Here is a 22,153-nt window from a genome sequence, read left to right on the forward strand (position 1 = left end):
TGTATAGTTATACATGATGAAAAAATGGAAAAATTTCTCTTTTTGATGTTATGACAGTTCATTGAAAATACATTGACAAGTAGGAAAGGGGCAGGACATTATAAGATGTATCTTCTACCTGCTCCTTTTCGAACAGAAAATTTTGCATGTCACATGGGCATAATAATTTGTTTCATATTTTATTTCTTAAGTTGTTTCATTCCATTTTATTTTATTTTCTTTTTGATTGTTTTAAAGTCTGTTCGAAATAAATAAATTAATTAATTAATAAAAAAAAAAAAAAGAATTTATGTTAAAACGGCTTGCCATAAAAGTCGTTTTTCTCCTGCTTACATTCTACTTTCAGTTTCATTATTATCCTTATTCATTCATTTTTACTGAGATTTAGGTGACGTAGACATTGATTCTAAATTCCCATTGGTCAATATGGCGCCTATGACTGATCAGTGACGTATTTAGACAGTATTTGAGCCCTGAGTCTAGAATAGAAGACAACACAACCTTACATCTGTGCTAAGGAACGGAGCTGTTTCATTCTTGTGAAAGTCCATCTGACAAGTCATGATGAAGATCTCTATTTTCGTTGTCTTGTTGCTCGGCCTACAAGATGTGGCGTCAGGTAAGTTATCTAAAATATTGTATAAAATCTTTTGAACTGGGCTATTAAAGTTGTCTATTGGACTGAAAACAGTCTTGAGTTTTTCCACTTACAAGCAGAATTTCTTGTTAAAAACATAACTTCTTCCAAATGTTGGATTGGTATGCTTTTTTTTTATATTAAGATTTTTATACTGCAGCCTACTGAATTTCACCCTTATGCACATTTCAGATAGAAGCTCAAACTAGAGAGGGAATTGACTTACTTCATATTACCTTGTGATGATTTTTAAATTGTCTTTGTATTGACAACAATCTGAAAGACAGTCTGTGTGGATCTCTCCTCAGCCTGACTTCGGTTTTGTAGTTCTCTAGCAGAAACGTCTAGCTGTGAAATCTACCTAGAAACCAATCCGAATGTTATTTCCCGAATTTCCATTGGCTAGTATGTGGCCCTGCCCACAAGAGGCGCATTACATTTCTCTCCCAAGCGTGTTAGTGTCACATTACCTTAGCCGACTGACTGTAATGCTCAACATTAGAACGTGTGATTATTTTTTTTAGTTAAGATTTCACTGCATCGCCGCAGATATGAAGCAGTTATTTGTGGTTGTTCTTTATTTCCAAGCCATCTCTGCTGGTAAGAAATTCAGCTACTTATTATAATAATTTGTTCATTTTACTCATTAAAATAAGTAAAATGAAACTACCCTACTTTCACCTAAAGTAAGGTAGTTTTTTTTAACCTACCTTACTTGAGGTTGGCTTAGGTGGCAAGTCTCCAAACTTGACCAACAAAGTATAAATAGCTTTTAGACAAAATCTCTATCTTCCCCGAGTGTATTTCAAACACTTGTTTACGCTACCGTAATAGAAACGGAACGGTGTTTCTTGAAGCTTTACTGATTTTAGGATCATACGAATTACGAACTGGTTTAGTTTTGTTAAAATTAAAGGTTGTGTTTAATTATTTTCTCTTTTTCTTTGTCTCAAATTAATTCCAGTTATGCATTCATGGAAGGCATTTTACACCGGGACCACTGGTATGAGTGAGTTCCCTGAATTTGTGGCCTTGAATCTTCTGGATGATGAGCTGATGGGGTATTTTGACGGCAAGACCAACAGATTTGAAGGCAAGCAGAGCTGGGTGACTGAGAAGTTGGGCCAGGAGTATGTGGAACGACAGACTAATGTTCTGCAAGGCGTAGCACAAACCTTCAAAGGCAACATAGACATTGCAATGAAGCGGTTTAATCAGTCACAAGGTAGGTAACCCTTTTATCTTATTACATAATCACAAAAATCTCAAACGTCTTTGTTTCATTTTCTCTATTTAACACATATAGACACATGCATCACTTACATTTTCTTCATGACATTAACTAAACTAAAATTTAGGCAAATTTAAAATAGAGAACATTTTCCAAATAAAAAGATAGCTGTAATAATAAGATATTTATTAAAACCATTTTGAATATAAAGTCACGTTTTTATTTAAGTGTGTGTCATAAAGTCAAAGTTAGCCTAACCGCTAGTCTGGCAAGATTTTGTTTGTGTAAGTGTGACTGTCCACTAGATGGCGCCATAGTGCAGTTCCTCTGTTATTTGCACTCAGGACCAGAATTAAACACAACATAATTTTCTCAACAGAAATAAAGTTATTTGTTGATGATTAATTAATATAACAAAGAATAACTTGCAGTGTGTGTTACTTTATATTATACTCTTGAAAACAAACAAGTCGAGATAAAACACTGTACTTAAACTGTCCTCAGAACAACCTTTTAGAAAAACCTCTGGATATCTGTTGTTTCACTGAATAGACTCAATTTTTTTTATCATTTTACATCAACTTCAAGATTAATCACTGAAAGAAACTGAACAAACTGTCATATCAATAGGCCTCATTTATCAAAAGTAGAAGTAGATTGAGTGACTGATTCATAAACCCATGCATACAGGTCAATTTCTATGTAGAAATAATGTTATTGATAAATGGATGGAAACATACCACAAGCCTATTTATTCATAGCTTCTGTGACCTTGACTACATGAGTAGTAGTCATGTAGTCAAGACTACATGACTACTTCTTATAGTAGTCATGTATGGTAACAGAAAAATACTTTTTTCAGATTTTAAAGCAACAATGTAACTAGATTTATACAAAAAACGACATATGACACTGGCAAAGTAGTTTCTCAAACAAATAAGGTCTGTAATAACATTATAATAACATTTCAAAAATAGATTTGTCTTCAGCCACCTTGGATTAGATCAGGGCCGGCCCAAGGCATAAGCAAACTAAGCAGCTGCTTAGGTCCCCAGGGCCACTAAGGGGCCCCCTCAGTGGAGCTGATTTTTTAAATAATAATTTCTATGTCATAATATCAAAAGCACAGAATTTCAATATGAAGTGATTTGTTTTTACAATAATGTTTGTGGAAATTATTATTTTATGGATAAAAAGAAAATAAAATTGCTCTTGGGGGACCCTGGTGGCCGTGGAAGGTACCGCACTCTTCGCCAGTATCGTGAGCTGCCGTGCAGAGCATCCAAACGTCCAAAACTCTGGTCAGAAGTTAAGTAAGCAAAACAATGTCTCAAAAAGTACTGATCCTTCAGGGAGGGAGAAAAGAAAGAGGATGAATAGAAAAAAGCCAAGATAAAGGTTTGTTTTAACGTGCCTTGGTAATGTAATGTAATGTAAAAAATTTGTAAAGCTGCTAATAGAAAACTAGCTGGATAGCGACCTAGAACGGTCCAGTTTAACAGCCAAACATTTATGCTAGGCAAGGGTCTTTGTATTTTTGTGTGAAACTGAGTTTAAACTTTAAATGAGTTTAAAGCCAAGCTGGCTTTAAACGAGCCTGCTTGGCTCTGTATATTTCTGAGGTATTTTGGCTTCAAAACGCCGTGTTTGATAACGTTTGATAACATAACAATAATTAAAACTTCTCAATGTTTGACATTGTCTAGCAAAATGTTTTTACATCAGGCTACATGGCTGCTACATGGATGAGCTGCTCTATGCTATAGTTGGTGATTTGTTGTTTGCTGCTGAGCAAAGTCATTTTGTGGCTAAAACAAACATTATTTTTACATCAACTTCTAAGTTATGTGAAACTTGTGTTAAAATCATTTGAAGACACAGAATCAGTCCAGTACCGGTACCAATCCACATTCTCAGGGGAGAAAGACTCACCGGGTATAAATTACAATTTCAACAGAAATAAATAAATATTTATTTAAAAATAAATAAAAAGTAAAACTACAGAATAGATTAAATCAGATTAAAATGACTGATGGCTGTCAGAATATCAATTATCTGATTAATGGTGAATTATTGATCATTAAATATCTATTTATAGTTAACATGACATCAGATAGAAATATAATCTTTACTCTAATTAATAAAACCTCCTGAATTGTTTAACTATTTGGTTAGAAGAATAAAACAATGAGCAGATAAATCCATTAATGATCCAAATAAAACCTAAAATCTGATATTTATTTGATTTCCTGAAAACCTTCAGACATCAGAAAGTTTCCCTTCAGGAAAAAGTTCTGCTGTTCTTAATGTGAGCAGTGATGCCAGGAGTACGGCAGCTTTTCTCCTCCTGGAGCTGCTGCCTGGTGGCGGTTCAGAGCACTGCAGGTGTTTTTATACAGGTGAGCTGATAGACTGAACACTGCAGGCGGCTGAGCATTAGATAATTAATGTAAGTGTAGCTTTATGGACGAACCAGAAAATGTATTTCATATCATCCTGGTCTCAACAAATGTGAGGCGGAGCTCATGGTGGCGCCATGTAGCTGGTAGATGTTTCTGTGTGACGAGCAAAGGAGTCAAATCCTGTCACTAACATGAACACAAAAGCTATAAATGTCTGGGCAAAGTGAGAGTTCATCTATTAAACTGACTGAAGATGAATAAATAAACTAAAAGCTGGAGCATAGACATTTATTATAAGCGTATTTGTGAGCCTTTATTATTGAATTTAATATAAGTTCAGATTCTTGTATAACTTTTCTTCAGGTTAACTTGGAAAGTGAGCTTTTATTGTTACGAGTTAATTTTCTAAACTACAGAAAAGTTATTGTTAGAGAAACTCAAATATGAAAAATTGGACTGATGTTGATATCTGGTAGTAAAACTGCTGTTATGTTAGATTTACTAATGTTTTATTTTATCTTTTTTTTTTATCTGATTACTCATAAGAATAATCGATAGATTACTCGATTACTAAAGTATTAGTTTACAACAGGAACAAAAAAATACAGTCTTGATATAAAAGAATGTATCTAGGCCTGTCGCGATAAACGATAAATCGATTAATCGTACGATAAATTAAAACTATCGACGTCATTTCAATTATCGGCATTATCGTCTCTTCCGGCCTTTTTCTCTTTCTGTTGATGACACCGAATGAAAAAAGGCTCAACTCCGGTGCTCTCCACTGACCCTCCCTTCCTCATTTCCTTAGTGTAAAGCCCAGCGCGCACTATACGATCTAAGAGCTGTCAGCCGATTGTCGGCCCATTTTTAAAACCTGACAGACCAAACATTAGCCGACAGAAATCCTAGGTATAACGGTTCGATCGGGTTCGGTCCTGCCTTGTGGTGTCCAACAATGGGCACAAAATAATCGCTACAAGTCCAGTGAACTAATTTTAAAACCAGACATTAATCGATGCTTTACTACAATCTACCTGCAATGCATGTGGCTAGTGTCAGCGTAAAGTCCTGACTGAATGAAAATCATTAGAACCTATTTACGTCACGTTAACGAAGAACAGCTGAAAAGTTACCGGGTTTATCAACTGCGGTAGCAGTTTCGCTCCAACTCCTCCCCTTGTCATTTCTATATTCTTTGCATGTTGAATAAACATTAATGTTGTTTCCACATCGGCTGGACTTCGGGTTGCGCCGTGTCAGCTGTTTGGGATTCCCCTCCGTAATTTCCCCTCAGAAAACACGGAGGAGAATCCGCGCTTTCTGATTGGCTACCTGTCACATTCAACAGGCTGCGTTAAAGCACCCAGTTGGGGAAAACCCCTGATTTAGATCGGAGGACGATCTACCGTAACACACCACACAATCTTAGAAAGACCAACGATCTAAGATTGTTGTACGTAAGGGGAAAAATAGGAGCAAAAAATCATGTAGTGTGAATTATTGCATCAGGTAGTCGATGTGCCCATCTTCTCTATTTAAATCTAATTATTACTGAAGGGCAACATAATATACAGACTTCATAATCTGCCCTCTTTTGGTTGAATGCAGTATTTATTTCCACTTTGGCTTTATGTTGTTTAGTTTTTATCAAGTACATTTTTTGTTAATGGAGACTGAGAATCCATTTTGTTTTTGGTTGTTTTGTTTATTTTGTTTATCAGTTCCAGTGTTAAATATTCTTTTGAAAATAAAGTGTATCTATCTTTGGCAGGAAATCGCATGGATTATTATGTCATTTCCATTAAATAAGTGTAAAAAGGTCTTCAGACAATATTATCGTTTATCGCAATAATTCTTTGAGACAATTAATCGCTCAGCAAAATTTGCTATCGTGACAGGCCTAAATGTATCAAGTCTATTTTGTTCTATAGATTTTAGTTCTAGGAAAACAAATCGTTTCACTCTAACATGAAATAATAAATATTCAGGATCTGATGCTGTAGTTTGATGATGTGCAGCAGAGAAAATCTGAGAAGGTTTGAAGTTTCCTTCAGTTTTTTTTAATCACTGTCTTTTTGTTGAGTTTTTTCCTTTAATACATACAGTTTGTGAATACAAAGACGTGTTTATCCAACACAGACATAAAATAATACACAAAAAATAAAAAATCTCTACAAAGTAATCCCATTTATCCCACCCAGGTCACGGCCCAGTAGGACCATGCACTACATTCCTCTCTCTGACAGAAATCAAACACATTTTAATAAAATTAATTAACTTAATTAATCTGGAGCATTATTGTATGTTTTGAAATGAGTCAAGAAAGGCCCCCATGTTTTTTCAAATTTACCAGTTGAGTGTTGAAGAGAACATTTAATTCTTTCCAGTTTCAAACACACATAAGGTCACAGAGCCACTGCTTGTGAGTTGGAGGAGCAGCAGCTTCCACCTGGTCAGAACTGGGCGCCTCGTTATCGGTCAGCAAAACGCCACCGCCTGTCGTTTAGAGGCTGGTAAATTCAACCGCTCACCACTGAAACCAAAGAGAGCCAAGAGAGTAACCAGGTGTTACCGCCACTCCGGCCAACCTGGACATCGTACGGAAAACATCTGTCCAGAACTGACCAAGAGCGGACCAGTACAGGACCAGTACATATGAACCAGTGTGGCTACGGCAGTTTTGCATTTGTCGCAGTATGGGCTAACTTCTGGATAGAAACCAGATAGTTTGCTTTTGGAGAGATGGGCTCTATGTGCTACTTTGAACTGAATGAGACAATGGCGCACAGAGCTGTTGTATTCACCAGTTTAAGTACAGAGTCCCACGTCTCTTCCAGTATAGTCATAATCAAGTCTTCTTCTCATGAAGTTTTAAGTTCAGGTGAGGAAGTTTCTTTCATAGTTAACATTTTATTATAAAGCCATGAAACCAGCCCTTTACGAGTCGGGTTCAATAATAGGACGGTTTCCAACAGTGTGTGCTCTGGCAGAGAGACTGAGCCTGAGAAGTGAGACTGAATAAAGTTTCTGGTTTGCAAATATCTAAAAAAAAAGGATTTAGGTAAACCATATTTATTGCTAAGTTCCTCAAATTCTTCTCTATGAAAAGGTCCTTAAAATAAATCAGCCCCTCCGGTGCCTCTCTAGGAAGACCCATCCTGAACAGATGGTTTGAAAAAATGGTTAAGTAAGAGAGAAAAATGGTGAAGTTTAAAGTATTTCCTAAACTGGCCCCATATTTTCAGCGAGTGTTTCACTACAGGGTTTAAAATAGCTTTAGATGAAGACAGTGAAAGTGGGGAACAGAGAGGATGGATATATTGTTACCACTGCGTAGCTCCATAGCCACCCAGCCAGGACAGCCGCCCAGGTTATAGTAAAAATACTAAAACACTAATCATCTAAGGTTGGCGGCACAATAATAAAACCGGAAACTGGGGGAGGCAAACGCCCCCTGCTGTTTAGGTTTTTAGAGTTGTAATTTATTAAGCCTTGGGCGTTTACCCTGCCAAATAAAAGACGAAAGAGTCGAGTTTAGCTCATTAAAAAAAGTATTAGGAATAAAAATAGGTAATGCCTGAAAGAGGTACAAAAATGTGGGTAATATATTAATTTTAATTGAGATGAAACGTGGAAAAGTTCGTCCACTTTGTGAGGATCCCTTCACTTGGATCAACAGTTGAATCAGATTCTCTTTGAACAGGTTTTTATGTTTTTATCACTGTGATACCAAGGAATGTGAATTTTTGTCTTTCAATTCTGAACGGCAGATTAGCTAAATCTGACACACAGTGATGGAATAGTTTGGAAAAGTAACTTTAATCGGATTACTGATTACTCCTTGAAAAATAACATAGTTAGATTACTGATTACTTGATTTGGAAAGTAACTAAGTTACATTAAAAGTAACTTTATTAGTTACTTTCAGCAGCTGCTAACAACAACGCTGTGAAAATTACATTGATCTTTGCCAAAACTTAATTGCAAGTTATTTTATAATGGAAACATCAACAAAGTGTCTAAACTTATATGGTTGAACTGAAGGGGAGATTATTTAATGGTTACAACAGTACAAGAAAACGTTAGTAATTTGTGTGTTTTTGTTTGGTCCACTATTGTCTGGAAAACTCTAAGAAGGATTTTAAAGCCTCCAGGTTCTGGGTTTGGTGTCAGAGGTCAGAGCTCCTCCTGCGGCGCCACAACTCAGACGGCTGCTGCACAGATTTGTGACACTTATCTTAATATTAATAATTATAATGGCGTTTAGTTGCACAACTTTACGGACTCGTTCATTCATGGCTGTTTTCACGTTTATTGCGCTCTTCATATTAGTCTCGATGTTTGCAGTTTTCTGGATAGCTCGACGAAATTCACAAGTAATATATAAACTTGGCATTAACAAAGACACAGCGGGACGGATCATCCGGGAAATGATGGACAGGGAGAGTCTGACTAAAACTCCCTTAATGACGGACAAATTCTGGGATTTCTTATGAGTCTCTGCTTATTTCCAAGCCCAAATGAGCAACTTCACGTTCAGAAACGAGCCCAAAAAGGCTCAACCTGCCACTCATTAATCTTGCAAGTGACTTTTAAAAAAAAACAAAAAAAACAAAGCCACTTATAATAATCGGACTTGGCGACAGAAACTCAAAATATTTCCTGTTTTTCCACCAACAAAATGCGCATCTCCCTCCTCGTTTACATTTCTGTCGCTGCTGATATTGTCGCAGCGAGACGTCAGTCACTCGGCGAGACGCAAAGAGGAAATAAAATTAAATTCCAAAAGAAGATAGTAACGCAAAGTGATTTCGATAAGAAACTGTAGTCTGACTACTGGATTTGAAATGGCAACGCGTTAGATTACTTGTTGCTGAAAAAAGTGGTCCGACGTCAGTAACTATTACTATTACAAAGTAACGCATTACTGTTGTCACTGCTGACATATTAGCTTTATTGTCTATGGGGAAAAACTCACTTTTGGTGAAGTTCAGCTTATATCCAGAAATCTGACCAAATTGGCTAAATATATCGAGAGCAAAAGGCAGTGAGGTTGATGGTTTGGAAATAAAAAGTAAAAGGTTATCTGCATAAAGCGACACTTTATGTTCCATGTCATTCCTCCAAATGCCAGATATCTCTTTACTGGTTTTAATGGCGAGGGGCTCTATGGCCAGATCAAAAAGCAGGGACTAAAGGACAGCCCTGACTGGTGCCTCTTTGTAATTTAAAAGGTTTTGAGGTCTGAAAATTGGTACAAATCGTTGCAGACGGTTGTTGGTATAATAGTTTAATCCATGAAATGAAGTTTCCTCCAAAGCCAAATCTACTAAGGACCACAAAAAGATGGTCAAACTCAACCCGGTAAAAAGGCTTTTTCAGCGTCCAAAGAGGCAACACACTCAAACACACTCAGCCGAATCTGTGGCGCTGGAATAAACGATATTAAACAGCCTTCTAACATTAAAATATGAGTGCCGACCTTTAATGAAGCCTGTTTGGTCTTTTGAAATAACCGATGGTAAAACAGTTTCAAGTCTACGGGCAAGAATTTTGGCTAAGATTTTGACATCTGTATTTAGGAGAGAGAAAGGTCTGTATGAGCTGCATTCCACTGGATCTTTGCCCTTTTTTGAAATAAGTGTGATACAAGCTTGGTAAAATGATTGAGGAAGGGATCCGTGTTTAAAACAATCAGTAAGGGTGGAGCTGAGCTGCACAGAGAGTAAATCTGAGAATTGTTTGACAGATACTGAGGGGAGACGATCCGGTCCTGGGCATTAGTCAGACTGTATTGAGGCTGTTGCTATGGAGACTCAGACTGGGTTCATCTAACTTGTTCTTAAGTTCTAGTGAAATTACAGGGATGTGAAGTTTAGCTAGGAAATCAACAGTCATGTTAGAATTGGTTTGTAATTGTGAGCTGTAGAGCTCCTCATAAAAGTCCCTGAACGCATCATTAATTTGACCGTGATCTGTGACCATACTGCCATCTTGTTTTCAAATTCTAGAAATAGTTCGCCTTGCCCTAGAGCCCTTGAGCACGGTTGCTAATAGTTTATCGGGTTTGTCGCCATGCACATAAAATTTGGATTTGTTGTGTAAAAGCAGGAGTTCGGCTGAGTGTGTTGTCAATAAGTCAAGCCTTGTTTAAGTTCAACACGCCTTTTGAACAGTTCAGGACACTGATTCAGAGCATATTTTACATCAACCTCTTTGATTTGTTGAATTAGGTTGTTCTGTTCATAGGTGGCCTGTTTTTTAATTTTGGCTGAGTAGGCAATAATCTGGCCTCTAATGTAGGCCTTAAAAGCATCCCATACCACAAGGCTGGAGGTCTCGTGGAAGGAGTTAGTAGCAAAAAAAAAACGTATCTCATCCTGAATAAACTTTACAAAGTTTTTATCAGACAGCAGGTTGAATTGAAACGCCCTGGTCCAGTTCTTAGAGGGAGGTAGGAAGGGACAGAGTGAGTGGGGCTGAGATAACGGTGCTTCGATAGTCACAGGAACGTATCTGCTGCAGCCATTTAGAATCTGCAATAAAATAATCAATTCTTGAATAAGTTTTGTGTACATGTGAGAAGTATGAGTACTCCGTCTTGTCAGGATTTAAAGTACGCCACACATCACACAGCCCGTACTCAGATAGAAAGGTTTGGATGACTGACGCAGACTTGCTTTATGACGTTACTTTTAAAGGGATGAGCGGTCCAAAGCTGAGTCCAGCCAACAGTTGAAATCACCACTAGGACCAGTGAGTATTTATTGAGGTCAGGTAGGAAAGAAAATAGTTGTTTAAAAAAATTCTCATCATCTGTATTAGGAGCGTAAACATTGACCAGGGCGACCAGAGCGCCGCGCAGTTTCCCACTTACTATAATAAATCTGCCGTGTTTATCAGCCACCACATTATCGGCCTCAAACGGAGTTTTCTGGCTGATCAGCATAGAGACCCTCATACCTTAACCTGAAAATGGGAGTGAAAACATTGTCCATGCCAGGAGACGACTCCCGTCCAAACTCCTGATGTGAGTCTCCTGCAGAAACGCCACATCTGTATTAAATCGTTTAATATGGGAGAAAACCTTCCTTCTCTTCACTGGCTGGTTTAAACCTTTGACTTTCCAACTTAAACAATTTAAATGCTGACTCATGATTTCAGAGTTTGCGTGTTTCCCTACTTTGATAAGTACGATAGCAGTATAGCAGGCAGAGATTGAAACAAAAGAGGTGAAGAAAAGTTACAGAACCCTGTGAGACCCCAGGCTGTGACCTTAGCCTCACCTTTAACCCCCACAAACATAAACAGCTGCCAAACAAAAAACAACAATGTGGCAGCAAGCTCTTCAAAATGAACATGCTCAGAGATTCAATCTTCCAGTAACCAACAACCTCAGAATAAGAAAAAACAGAACTGCCTATAGCAAACTAACCACTGCCCCTAGTGGGCATGGAGTAGGTGTAGACCCCCCACATGGATATAGATTTTGGAGACATAGTTTACTGGCCGTTATGAACATCGTAGGAAAATAGTAATGCAATAAAAATTAAAGCAACCACAAGAAATAGCATGGAAAGAGGCTCCAGACACTGTTGGGTCAGAACAAACAGGTATTAATAGAGCTGCCCTTCCATTCATAAAGTCCAATACCAACCAAAAGGATGGACAGAATAAGTCCATTTTAAATAAGGTAATATGACAAAAGTCTATATTTACAGCACCTACTGCGCCCTGAGGGAAAGCAGCCTGTGTGTTTCTGCCCTCGGTAGAAAGTTGCTGCTTTATTTGTCTTCCTGTGGTTCTGGAGCCTCTTGATGAAATGTTGATCCTCCTCCACCGAACCTAGAAATATTTGGTACCGCTGGATTGCGTAATGCGAAGACGGGCTGGGAAGAGAAGAGCCGGCTTCAAGCCCCGCTTGTAGAGCTCCGCCATGATGTCCTGATGCTCTGCAGGTTGGGCCAGGACGTCTGGGCTGTAGTCCTCCACAATACGAAGAGACGCACCTTTGTAGTCGAGCTTTCCTCTCTTCCTGGCTTCCCTATGATGAGGTCTGTGGTCAGGTATCGGTGCAGGCGAAGGATCACCGGGCGAGGTGGACGTCCTGCGGGCCGTTTAGCTGCCAGAGAGCGGTGCTCTCTATTGAGCTCTGGTGGAGACGGAGCTCCTCTTTCCCAAATAACTCGCAGAGAAGGTTGGAGAAAAAGTGAGTAGGGGGCAGTCGGCCCACTTTCAGTGTCTTCAGGCAGACAGAGGATGAGGATGTTCTGCCGTCTGCTGCGGCTCTCCAGGTCACTTTATCTTTTAGCTTAGCGTTGTCTTCACGGAGAGCAGCATGAGTCTTCGAGGCTGGCTGCTCGCTGGCCCAGATCTTCTGTTGCGAGCTCTAAGGAGGAAACTCGCTCTGCCGGTTCCTCCAGGGCCTGAAGAACCTGGTCCAGCTTGGAGCTCAGCTTGTTGGCAGAAGATTTGAACTCAGATTTCAGATCCTCACCGTGCTGCTGAAGAAGAGCGGTGACAGCCTCTAGCGTTAAGCTAGCGTCCTCCTTCTTACTTCCTTTCGCGCTCTTACAGGCCATCACTAGTGGATAAATAATCAAAAACACTAGCCAAGATGTTTTTGTATTGATAGGTGGAAGAATTAGTTTTCTGTGGGGTGAATTTAGTTAAAAGGCTGGATGTTTCCGGAGCAGTCCGTTGCTACGCCACCCTGTCCGCATGGCAAACCGGAAGTCTCCCCTTCAGTTTTAACTGTGATAAAAAACAGGAAACACCAACAATGTTCTCAGCATTTAGACACTGAAATCTTTTAAAAATGTTTTTTTTTAAATCATGTTGTTACTTTTTCCTGAAAACTTTGCTGAGTCTCCATACAGAGACATGAATGAGAAACAGAGAAGGAACCTGAGAAAGGAGATGTGGATCCGACCAGAACAGAACAGATCAGCTGTTTGAAAAATAAAAATAACATAAAGAAGAAAAAGCAGAGAAACTTCAGGGAAAATTTGATGTTTCTTTCATTTAATTTAAACTCTGATGAAAACAGTAAAAATCTTCCAAGTTTTTCCAGTTTATATTGTTTAAATATTTAGTGAATAAAAAATCTGAGGTAGTTTTTGCTGAAGGCGTCGCAGCGTCTTCATCCACAGCAATAAGAATAGAAACAAGAAAGAAACACTGAGGAAGGAACATCTGGGTCCAAACAGAACCGATCAGATCAGTGGTTCTGTCCTGTCAGCCTCTGAAACATCAGAGGAAGTTTGATGTTTCATTCATTTAATTTAAACTGATGAAATATTGTAAATAGTAAAATATTCTAAGTTTTCTAAGATTTTAGATGTTTTGGATTTTTAAATCTTTACTGAATAAAATTTCAGAAGAAGTTTTTTCTGAATGTCTCACATCGCCTCCATTCACAGTAACAGTAATGAGAAACAGGGAACGAATCCTAAAAAATGAAGTTCTGGGTCCAAACAGGAACCAGAACCGATCAGATCAGTGGTTCTGTCCTGTCAGCCTCTCTGGTTCCTCCAGTAGATGTTCTGGTTCCTCTCAGGTTCTCCTCAGTGCACAGACTGAGGTTCTGCTGCTGGACTCTCCCTGATCCAGACTGGGAGAGGAACTGGACCAGCTGGTTCTCCTCTGCACACACCAGTCGACCCAGATTGAGTTACTGGTGGAGTTAGTGTTTGTTCCCAGTTTGGTTCTGGTTCTGCTGGTATCAGAGCTGCAGGTTGTTTAACAGTGAAGGTTATTCTGGGATGTTTTGGACTTAAACCAGCAGAGAGATCAGAGCTGAGAGACGATCCGATCAGAGCAGCAGCAGTGATGATCCTCCAGAACCAACCAGAAGAGATTCATCCCAGCTGGAGCGTTAGAGTGACCCCCACCTGTTTCTGAGCCGACGTTCCTGCAGAGATCCAACCTGCAGCTGAACTCGGCTTCAGAGGAAACTTCTAGAAAACCTGCAGCTGAAAGTCTGCAGAGGTTCTGACCCGATGAAGGTTCTGAGGAGCTCCAGTTGTTGTGATGTTGGAGGAAGAACCGGGTCGATCCGGGTCAGCAGGTCCGGAGTCTTCCTCAGTGTTTCTGCTCCATCATCTTCATCAGAGAGGAGACGGACGCTGTTAGGTCTCCACATGTTGCCATGGAAACACATTCAGACCCTCTGATTGACTGTGAGGGGAACATGTGACCTTCAGTCTGACCTGGTACCAGGCAGAACCCGGTTCTGCTGTTAGCGGCTGGAGAACAGAACCTGAGATCAGAACCGCTGCAGAGTTCTGCCTCAGCGGTTCTGTTCACCTCACATCAACCAGCAGAGATTAGGAACACTTTCCCACCAGAACTTTAACAGAACCGCCCCGGTTCTGTTAAAAGTAAAACTACAGATTAGATTAAATCAGATTAAAATGACTGATGGCTGTCAGGAATATTAATTATCTGATTATTGGTGAATTATTGATCATTAAATATCTATTTATAGTTAACATGACATCAGATAGGAATATAATCTTTACTCTAATCAATAAAACTTCCTGAATTGTTTAAATATTTGGTTAGAAGATTAAAACAATGAGCAGATAAAATAAAACCTAAAATCTGATATTTATTTGATTTCCTGAAAACCTTCAGACATCAGAAAGTTTCCCTTCAGGAAAAAGTTCTGCTGTTCTTAATGTGAGCGGCGCTAACGGACCTGCTGGCCCGCTTCCTGCTGCGGCCGCTCCGACCTGGAAATGCTGCCGACCCTCATGGGTTTCCATGGCAACCTTTAACCAAACTGGGGGGGAAAAAACCTCATTGGTGGAAAGAAAGGTCCAAATCTGTCCTGGTTCTGGTTCAGAGATGTAGAAACTGCAGCTGAGAGGCAACATGACCCGGTTCAGTCTCTCATTCCAGCTGCTGGTTTATTGTGGATCAGAACCGACCAGTGAAGCAGCAGAACCAGAACATCCGTTAAAGACGCAGCTTTTCTCCTCCGTCTGTCCAGAGACGGACAGAAATGAGACGGGACGGGACGGCTTGTCTCCTCCACGCTGGTAGAGAAGAGTTGGACCTTCTGGTACCGCAGCAGAACCTGCAGGTCACATGACAGGAACCAGAGAGGAAGGTCAAACCCAGGCCCGGTTCTCCTCTCAGTCACTGTGAAACCCAGGAAGACGGAAGGAACCGGGTCCAGCAGACAGAAGACGTCCTCCTCCATCCGGTGTCAGCAGAACTTTGAGCCGCTGGAAGCAGCTTCTCCTCCAGGTCCAGCAGGTCGGATGAAACTCTGGCAGAAACCAGTGAAACGGGTCAGATGGTTCTGAGGGTTTTTCCTGCAGCTTCTCTCTGACTCTTTGTTCATCAGCAGCTGCTGGGATGAAGCTGCTTTTCCAGGAACGACGACCTTCATCTCCTTCAGGCTCATTTAACAAGCAGCAGCTCAGAGCAGAAACAGTTTGTCTGGTCAGCAGGAAGCTGCAGGAACCAGGTTCTGATCATTCAGGCGTCTGGCAGCAAAACAGAGAAATACTGACCCGAGATCAGCTGGACCGGGTCGGATTATTCAGACTGATCACAAACAGGTTTTATTTGATCAGGTTTCCTCTGGTCAGCAGGAAAACCTTCATGTTCATCAGCTGGTTCTGATTGAGCTGCTTTCTAGAGAAGGAGCTGCTGGGTCAGCGGTTCTGGTCGAAGTGAGGAGTTCTGTGGGCAGGTGTGTTTGTTTCCATGTGTGGAGTCTCTCCAGAACCTCAGAGCAGACAGAACCAAACTGAAGGAGGAGAAACACAGAGATGGAGAGAAGAGAAGATCAGCGGAAACTTTACTGACTGAGAGGAGAAAAAGGAAAATCAGAGAGAAAGAAGAGAAACATCAGAGGAAGTTTGATGTTTCCCTCATTTAATTTAAACTGATGAAATATTGTAAATAGTAAAAAATATTCTAAGTTTTCTAAGATTTTAGACAGTTTTGGATTGTTGAAATCTTTATTGACTAAAAACATGGACGTAGTTTTTGCTGAAGACATCGCAGCATCTCAATCCACAGAGATATGAATAGAAACAAGAAAGAAACTCTGAGGAAGGAAGATCTGGGTCCCAACAGAACCAGAACCGATCAGATCAGTGGTTCTGTCCTGTCAGCCTCTCTGGTTCCTCCAGGTAGATGTTCTGGTTCCTCTCAGGTTCTCCTCAGTCCACAGACTGAAGTTCTGCTGGACTCCCAGTCTGGACTCACCCTGATCCAGACTGGGAGAGGAACTGGACCAGCTGGTTCTTCTCTCCACACACCAATCGGCCCAGATTGAGTTACTGGTGGAGTTAGTGTTTGTTCCCAGTTTGGTTCTGGGTTTCTTCACTAATTAGACTTAAGCAAAAACCTCACAGTGGTCTGTAAAGTTTCACATAAAAACATTTCTTTATGCATATCAACTTGCTGTCTGCATTTAAAACAAAATAAATGATGAGATGTTTATGTTCAAAAGTCCTCAACCTAAATAAGTAGATACTAATTACTGTAGAAACATTTTTCTCTGCAGTTTCTGCTTTTCTCTGAAATGTCTGCAGTATTTTGGTTACTATTGCTTTGTACTAATAAAATCACCTGTAAAAAGTGTAAAATGAACAATTTTAATTAGGATTTCTGAATCTCTCTGTCTTCCAGGTGTTCACATTGTCCAGTTCATGTACGGCTGTGAGTGGGATGATGATACTCAAAAGGTTACTGGCTATCAACAGTATGGCTATGATGGGGAAGACTTCATAACATTGAACATGGAGTCAAACACATATCTTGCACCAAAACAACAGGCTTTCATGACTACAGACAGATGGAACAAAGACAGAGCTTATCTGGAGAGTTTCAAGAACTATGTCAACCAAGAGTGTCCTGACTGGCTGAAGAAATATGTCAACTATGGGAAAAGCTCTCTGATGAGAACAGGTGTGGTCACATATCCTGACTTTTTTTTTGTATGGACTGATAATTTTGATACTATGTTTACTAGAATTACTCAAAGGGAATTTTATTACTCTCCTCTACATGCTGATTTCTTGTCTACATATTTTCTGTTTGACTCAAGTCAGGCTTTTATCCAGTTCTGACACATTTCAAGGAATGTACTTTTCGTTAAGCATGTGTCATTATGTAGACATTATGTTTGATCTTTATGTCTCTACCTCCAGAGCTTCCTTCAGTATCTGTCCTTCAGAGTGGGTCCTCCTCTAAAGTCAGCTGCCACGCTACTGGTTTCTACCCCAACAGAGCTGAAATGTTCTGGAGGAAAGATGGAGAGGAGATTCATGATGGTGTGATTAAAGGAGAGATTCTCCCCAACAATGATGGAACCTTCCAGATGAGCGTTAACATCGATCTGTCATCTGTTCCAACTGAAGACCGGACCAAGTATGAATGTGTGTTTCAGCTCTCTGGGGTCAATGAAGACATCATCCATAAGCTGAACAATGAATGTAAGCATTCGTTTAAAATGCCACATGTATTTATTGGTAAATATCTGCTAATTACAAAGTCCTGTCTGCCTTGGTTGTGTCTTTAGATTTAAATTTAGTTTTATTGCTTTGAATTTGAATCTGTTTTTTCCTAAGATCATTATTTATGCCTTTACCATAAAATAAAAGTTCAAACAACTGATTTGCTGCTTTAAATGTATTACTCCTGTTTGTGCTTATTTTTATTGTTAATCAAGTTCACCTTCAATTAAAACTTTATACTTTATTCATTTTAAGGTTTTAGGCTGTGTTAGACTTTAATTAGCAATTTTATAAAACTAAAAATTGTTCTGAATTATTATTAAACTAACAACTCACTATTATAGTGACTAAAAGGAAATACATAAAAGAACAGGAACTAGAACAAACAAAGGTGAACAAAGCTAAAACCCTTGAAAAAAGACATGAAGTCACTTGTTACTCTGCATCAATGTGACCCGATTTGTTTTCTCAACAGCAAATATCACCAAGGTGATCATCCCTATTGTTGCTGCTGTGGCTGTCATTGGCCTCATTGTGATTGGAATCATTCTTTACAAGAAGAAGAACGGTGAGAAACACATATTTGGTCTTCCTTTTCCTGTATTTTGAATGTTGAGCTTCACACAGTAAAAACTAAACCTGTTTAAACATTAAAGATGTTTATCAACTCTAAACTGTGACATGTCAATGTGTAGCCGTAATCCTGCCTAGGTTTAAACTAAGCAAGGCTTCCTTGTCTAGAAATTGGCTAACTTTAGATTGAGTGCTTACAAAAATCTGTACATTTTAGAAAAATCCAAGAAAACTTCAGTTGATTTAGTATGAATGAATTTATCCTTTCTTTATTTGTCATATTGTTGTAATTATGTGTGCACAATAAAATAGTATTTTGTTTATTTGGGAAGTATAAGTAAAAATGAAGCTGATAAACAAGTGTAGAACAACTTTATACCATTATATTCTGCTTTTCCAGTCGGCTTTACTCCACACGCAGACCAGTTGCCATGTCAACTGACAACACTTTCGGTTAACCATCTTGAATTGTAATTTCCAAACATAACTAGCTCAGCAGTAGCTCCTTTGTGACCAAGTCTGTTAGAAACACAGATAATATTTGGTGGTAATAGAACTTTTCCAACGCAGATAAAAAATGAATAGTATCTAATTGTAAGTTGTTCTTAATTCATCCAGAGCAGCAATAAAACCATATTTGCTAAATTAATATATTACTCATGCAATTCATGATATTCCGTGACATTTCTGGCAAGAACCAGTCAGAGGAATAATGAGTTTGGCAGGCTGACTTTTTGTCTTCAATACTTTAAGGCAATGTGAGCCAAAAGCAATTCTAGATGTTCAAAATTGCATCACTTTTTAACCAAATAGTTACCAAATTTGGCTCAGAGGATTACAAACTTTTTTGATGTATTTCAATCCAAAAACTACTACCTGTGTGGCATCTATAGAAATGAGGCAAAAGTGAACAGAATTTTTAAGGCAAGAGCTAAAGATTTGTTCTTTCTTTATTTCAGCCAAGCGTCCACCTTCTCGTAAGTAAAGCAACTCACTATTCTGATCTGTTTTTGTCCTTAGCTCTGTAATATCTGAAAATATTGGTTTTATGGTGCTGTAGATGTTTTTTCAGGATAGCAGAACATTTATTTATATGCTTGTTGACATTACAGCTGTGGTGAATGGTCAGCCCCCAGAGGAAACCCAGTTTCTTCCACAAGCATGAAGAAACTGAAACAGACCAGACAAATAAGTGAGTTGAACTAAACTGTTTTTAATAAACATGAGACCTGTGTGTAACATTTTAATTTGTAAAAGTTGGAGGCATGTTTGAAAATTTAAAAGGTTTGATCATTTTGAATGAGATGTTTATTATGCAACTTTTCTAAGTTATAATTTTGTAAACTTATCTAAAATCTTCTTTTGGAGAATGGGTATTCAGTTTTACTCTTTGGAAAAGATTCTGAATATGACCTAACTATTTTGTTTATCAAATGAACATTTGGACTTTGTGTACCATGCATAAAAAAGACAATTATTATTGTTATTAACAGAAAACCTTTTATGACTCACATGGAATACCTCAATATTTAAAAAAGAAAACTGGGATTTACTTGTAATTTCCATTTCCAAAGCAAGACTATTTAGTAGTGTAATTATGGAAAGTTTACTGTAGATAAAAGAGGAAGCTTACAGATCTTAAACTGCTACATCTGGGTAATTGACAGAAAACATAGAAAAAACTGGAAATCTCTTGGTTAAAACAACAGATAGGATTCTAAAGAACATGGTGTAAAAGAAAATGTGGTTCTATTTTAATGAACTTTGGTATGAATTTTTTTAAAAAAGGAAAAAATCAACAGAAACTCAAAGCAGTCAGCTCACAACTGAAAATGCAATGCAAAATGTTAACAGAAACAGAATGGAGACAGCTTGTACTGAATTCCAGCACTTTCTTTATTTTAATCTTTGTTTTTTGTCTTTCTAGGTTCATCAGTAAAAACAGAATTGACAAAAGAAACTGCGCCACTTTCTCTATTATTGGCAACTTGCAATTTAGCTAAAATTTTAATAGATTTCTTATTAATTCAGTTGTGAAATTCAAGAATATTGTACAACATTAACGGGTTCAAAGACTGTTAAATCAAATGGAAGTGATATTGATATTTTTATTGTCTGGAAAGGTATTGAAATTGTTTGTTGTTTTTAATAATTCAAGCAAAGCTCCAATTTGCATCCAAACACAAATACTCTGACAATTGGGGTTTAAATCTGCCAAAAGCAAACACATTTTTATCTCTGGAGATGTTGACTGCTCTGCCAGAAAGTGTAATAAAGTATATTGTGTATTTGTGTTAAACCTTTGCTGATCCAATCAACTATCAATACATTATTCTGCCTAGCTATCAGATATTAACTGGGTTAAGTTTTACCTCACAGTGATGATTACACATAAATTTAATTTCTTGACAGGTTTATATCCACCTAATACACACTTAAATATTTTTGCTTTTGGGTAAATTATATATTTTTACTTATAGCTTAGTGTGTATCATTTATTGTGTCTGTCTTAATTTTTTTTGTTTTGTTTTTTTTTGTACCAATTGGTCCTGGCCTGGGGTTTGGGGACCACTGGTGTAAAGAATATGCCTTTGTTGTTTTATAGGCTTTATGATCTGGGGTTTAAATAATTTCTTGTGTTGGGTTTAGTATATTGATGTTCTGTTAAATCCATCTCTGTAAATTTGGTGTGCTTTTAAATAAATTTCCACCAAATCCATCATGTCTTTGTGTTTTACATTGTCATGGTCGTCCACCACAGAGCTGTGAAGGCAGAGCAGAGACAAGAAAGAAACAGGATTGATATAGCAGTACCACCCTATATTTAGCAAAAGAATAAAAGTTAATGGCAGAATCTTTCTTAAGAGAAAAACACAGCAGAACAGATTATCTCTGAGCCAGCGGCGCCGGATTAATTTTTGAGGTGGGGGAGCCATGGGGTGTTTCGTCACCTCTGTTACGCACTTTGAATGCGTAACAGGCGCGCGTACTTGTTCAATTGATATGATGACGTCTGTCGATCAATTCAGTGGGTTTACTATTTATTTGTCCCGAAGTAAATAGTAAACACCCCTTACCTGGAGGACAACGTTTTTGGGTCTACCATGCGCTGCGGTCTGGCTAGATTTGATGATTGTTTGCTTTTAAATGCGCTGCGGTCATAGAGCTTTGGTGGAAAATAATATGAAAAAACATTTTAAAAGTTGTCAGTGGGGAACATGCAGAAAGCAGCTTTACACAGAGCATCTAGATGGCAGAATGGACTTTATTCCATTTTCAAAACTGGAGTCTGGAAAAATGTAAAAGAGGGATAAATGCCTGCAGCCGATCTAAGAACAGCTGAAGACAGATCGACGGTATCAAAACACCGTGTCTGTATAAAGGTTTTGTCATTACATCATTGGTGTGAACGCACCAGTAGGGGGTGAAACAGTTGTCCAACCGGCTGACCCGTCAGCTCTTCAGTTTGCCAAGCCACACACGCCCACGCACACACCCAGACACACACACAAAAAGCTCATAAACCGGCAACCCGCCAGAACCGCGCACACGGTAAAAACCTCTGGCAGGATCCAAACGGCCGCTCTTAGAACTACAGGAGGATTCAAACTCCGCTCATTCATTTTTAGCTTACAGAAAAAGCGCCAAGCCGCCAAATTTACAAAAGTAAACTCACCAATGAGATTAAGGCTTTGGTGCGCACCTCCAGGGACTCACACAGACTCGCTACGTACAAGATGTTTTGACACAATAGATCTTTTTTTCCTCCTAAATGTTAATAGTAAAGAGTGTTTTTTTTTTTTAACTATTCTTTTCTGTTTTACTT

General features: G+C 38.7%; 1 protein-coding gene across 2 annotated transcripts; it reads left to right on the forward strand.

Moving 5' to 3' along the window:
• The first annotated feature begins 479 nt into the window (after window positions 1-479).
• LOC116730564 (H-2 class I histocompatibility antigen, Q9 alpha chain-like) lies at window positions 480-21,046 on the forward strand. Of its 2 annotated transcripts, none has more exons than XM_032579900.1 (8): window positions 480-619; window positions 1,602-1,862; window positions 16,928-17,206; window positions 17,449-17,733; window positions 18,230-18,322; window positions 19,287-19,304; window positions 19,440-19,519; window positions 20,255-21,046. In XM_032579900.1, exons 1-7 carry the CDS (start codon window positions 562-564, stop codon window positions 19,490-19,492), a joined length of 1,047 nt encoding a protein of 348 aa, XP_032435791.1. In that variant the 5' UTR covers window positions 480-561; the 3' UTR covers window positions 19,493-19,519; window positions 20,255-21,046. The 2 variants fall into 2 exon arrangements, with proteins under 2 accessions (XP_032435791.1, XP_032435793.1); XM_032579902.1 differs by lacking the exon at window positions 480-619 and adding an exon at window positions 1,102-1,237.
• Window positions 21,047-22,153: the final 1,107 nt, after the last annotated feature.

This window comes from Xiphophorus hellerii, chromosome 13 (genome assembly GCF_003331165.1).
Source record: "Xiphophorus hellerii strain 12219 chromosome 13, Xiphophorus_hellerii-4.1, whole genome shotgun sequence".
Lineage (NCBI taxonomy): Eukaryota > Metazoa > Chordata > Actinopteri > Cyprinodontiformes > Poeciliidae > Xiphophorus > Xiphophorus hellerii.

What these genes read in the sequence shown, in the direction of transcription:
- LOC116730564 (XM_032579900.1), top strand. Translation starts at nt 562, where the DNA reads ATGATGAAGATCTCTATTTTCGTTGTCTTGTTGCTCGGCCTACAAGAT. An exon ending in CCTACAAGATGTGGCGTCAG is followed by an intron (nt 620 to 1,601) that starts GTAAGTTATCTA and finishes AATTAATTCCAG; the next exon opens with TTATGCATTCATGGAAGGCA. An exon ending in GCGGTTTAATCAGTCACAAG is followed by an intron (nt 1,863 to 16,927) that starts GTAGGTAACCCT and finishes TCTGTCTTCCAG; the next exon opens with GTGTTCACATTGTCCAGTTC.